Genomic DNA, 2,262 nt, shown 5'->3' with positions numbered 1-2,262 from the left:
TGCTTCTACACTCTATATCTATCTACTACTACTACTACTAACTACTACTTAACTATACTAATACTAATATATAATAATAATAATAATAATAATAATAATTAATAATAATAATAATAATAATCTAATGGTAGTAATAATGATAATAATAATAATAATATAATAATAATAATAATAAATAATAATATAATAATAATAATATAATAATATAATAATTGATCATGTTTGTTTTGTTTTAAATTATAATATTGTTCTCTGCTTTTCATACAACACTTTTCAGATTTTTGTTTTCATGTTTTTTTATTTACCGTGAAATAGGGGTAACTGCTAAGGGCAGAACCTCAAATGTGTGCGCCAGATTGAAAATCATTAAACAAATATGGTAGAATGTACATCGGTTGATAGATTTCACCATTCCCCACATTTTAGAAAAAGGTCATTGGACAGGTTATAGATATATCATATAAAGATGTTTAAAAAGTGTTCTACGACTATCTTTATGTGCGGCTATGTGGTCTTGTGGTATGACACTCGCTTTCGGATCGGCAGTACCTTGGTTCGAGCCTCGCTCGCTCGGTGCATAGTTGAGTCCTTGACTCACATTCTCTCACTGTACTCAGGTCTAAAATGAGTACCTGGCTGTTAACAACGTTGTCTCTTTCGGAAAAAAATGTAATCTCGCCTAGCAGGCGTCATGACTCGTTCTACATGGTAAGTGTTGCTGTCGGTCAGGAACCCTTTGTAAAGCGCTTTGAGCATGTTTAGTGGATATTGCTCTATATAAATGCTCTACTTTATGATATATCTTGACATTGAAATAATCTGTCTGATGTTCTTTTTATATATTGTTTGGAATGGGTGAAACCTATCAAATGGTGGGCATTTTGCAATATTTCTTTAATAATTTTCAACCTGGAAGGTGTGGGGGGGGGGGGGGAGGGGGGGGCACATTTGAGGAGCTGGTCTTTTTCACCCCATCTGACCTTAGTCACCCTATCTGACCTTAGTCCCCCCGTTTGACCTTAGTCACCCCATTTGACCTTAGTCACCCCATGTGACCTTAGTCACCCCATTTCATGGTATTTATATATTTATTTATTTATATATATATATATGTATATATTTTTTTTTTGGTACCAAACCCTCTTCCATTTTCAATCTCAAATGTCAAATTTGAGGAGGTGGTCTTTTTCACCCTATCTGACCTTAGTCACCCCATCTGGCCTTAGTCACTCCACCTGGCCTTAGTCCCCCCGTTTGACCTTAGTCACCCCATTTGACCTTAGTCACCCCATGTGACCTTAGTTATCCCATATGACCTTAGTCACCCCATTCCATGGTATTTATTTATTTATTTTTTTATTATTATTTTTTTTTTTTTTTGGACCAAACCCTCTTCCATTTTCAATTCCAAATGTCAAAAAAAGCTCACACAATTTTGAATTTCTTACCCAACCCCCATACTTTAGCTGCTTCCGTCATTCCAAGTGACCTTGACCGTGATTGTGCCATCTGCATGGACAGAGTAAGAGACTGCCTTTTGTCGCCGTGTCATCACATGGTCACCTGTTTCGAATGTGGAAATATGCTTCAGAATAGGCACGATGCCTGCCCTGTTTGTAGAAAAGATATTCACAAAACAATACGAGTGTTTCATACATGATGATTTCTTACAACAGTTGATAAGATTGTTTTTTGTTACTGTTACCTCATTACATGAATATAATGATCTGTATTTATTCTTAGTGTTTTACTATTCCTGCAATGATTATTTTTAAGATATTGACAAATGTTTCCTCCATCGCCATCTCCCCATCCCTTGTTCTAAATAAATGAACTATTTATGTCAATGCATGACATTATCAGTTGGAAGGTGAAAATTTTAGATTTGCATTTTTTTTTTTTTCATTTTCTGAAAGAATATGCTCACGAAAGCATTTTAATCTTTATTTAACGTAAAGGTATCCAGCAACTTTTCTCAAGTTTCATACTTTTTTAACTTGACTACCTGTAAAATATATTTAGAAGTGAAATTAAGCTTTGATATTTCCCGATGATGTACAAAAAAGGGTTGATTTAATCATTTATAACAAGAACTCATTTTTGATAAAAATTGACCTTCTAACTAAACTCGGCAATATCTCAGTTCAAACCTTTTCACCGTCCGACTGATTATGTCATTCACTGTAACATTTTATCTTGAAAGGACCAAGTGGATAAGGCATTGCTTTTCTACTTGGAGGACTTAGGTTTGAGCCCTCCTGT

At 34.5% G+C, this 2,262-nt stretch overlaps 1 protein-coding gene across 1 annotated transcript in view; it reads left to right on the top strand.

The window, feature by feature from the left end:
* LOC144965545 (putative 3-hydroxybutyryl-CoA dehydrogenase) overlaps nt 1–1,817 on the top strand; it is a 13,328-nt gene extending 11,511 nt beyond the window's left edge. The window contains exon 9 of the mRNA XM_078900978.1: nt 1,467–1,817. Coding sequence (XP_078757104.1) covers nt 1,467–1,660 — 194 coding nt within the window. The 3' untranslated portion in view covers nt 1,661–1,817. The remainder of the gene's footprint in view (nt 1–1,466) is intronic.
* The last annotated feature ends 445 nt before the right edge of the window (nt 1,818–2,262 follow it).

This window comes from Berghia stephanieae, chromosome 1 (genome assembly GCF_034508935.2).
Source record: "Berghia stephanieae isolate SIO BIC M18660-M18661 chromosome 1, UCSD_Bste_1.3, whole genome shotgun sequence".
Lineage (NCBI taxonomy): Eukaryota > Metazoa > Mollusca > Gastropoda > Nudibranchia > Aeolidiidae > Berghia > Berghia stephanieae.
Note: the sequence above shows the minus strand (reverse complement) of the source record. Positions and strands in the feature narration are given on the sequence as shown.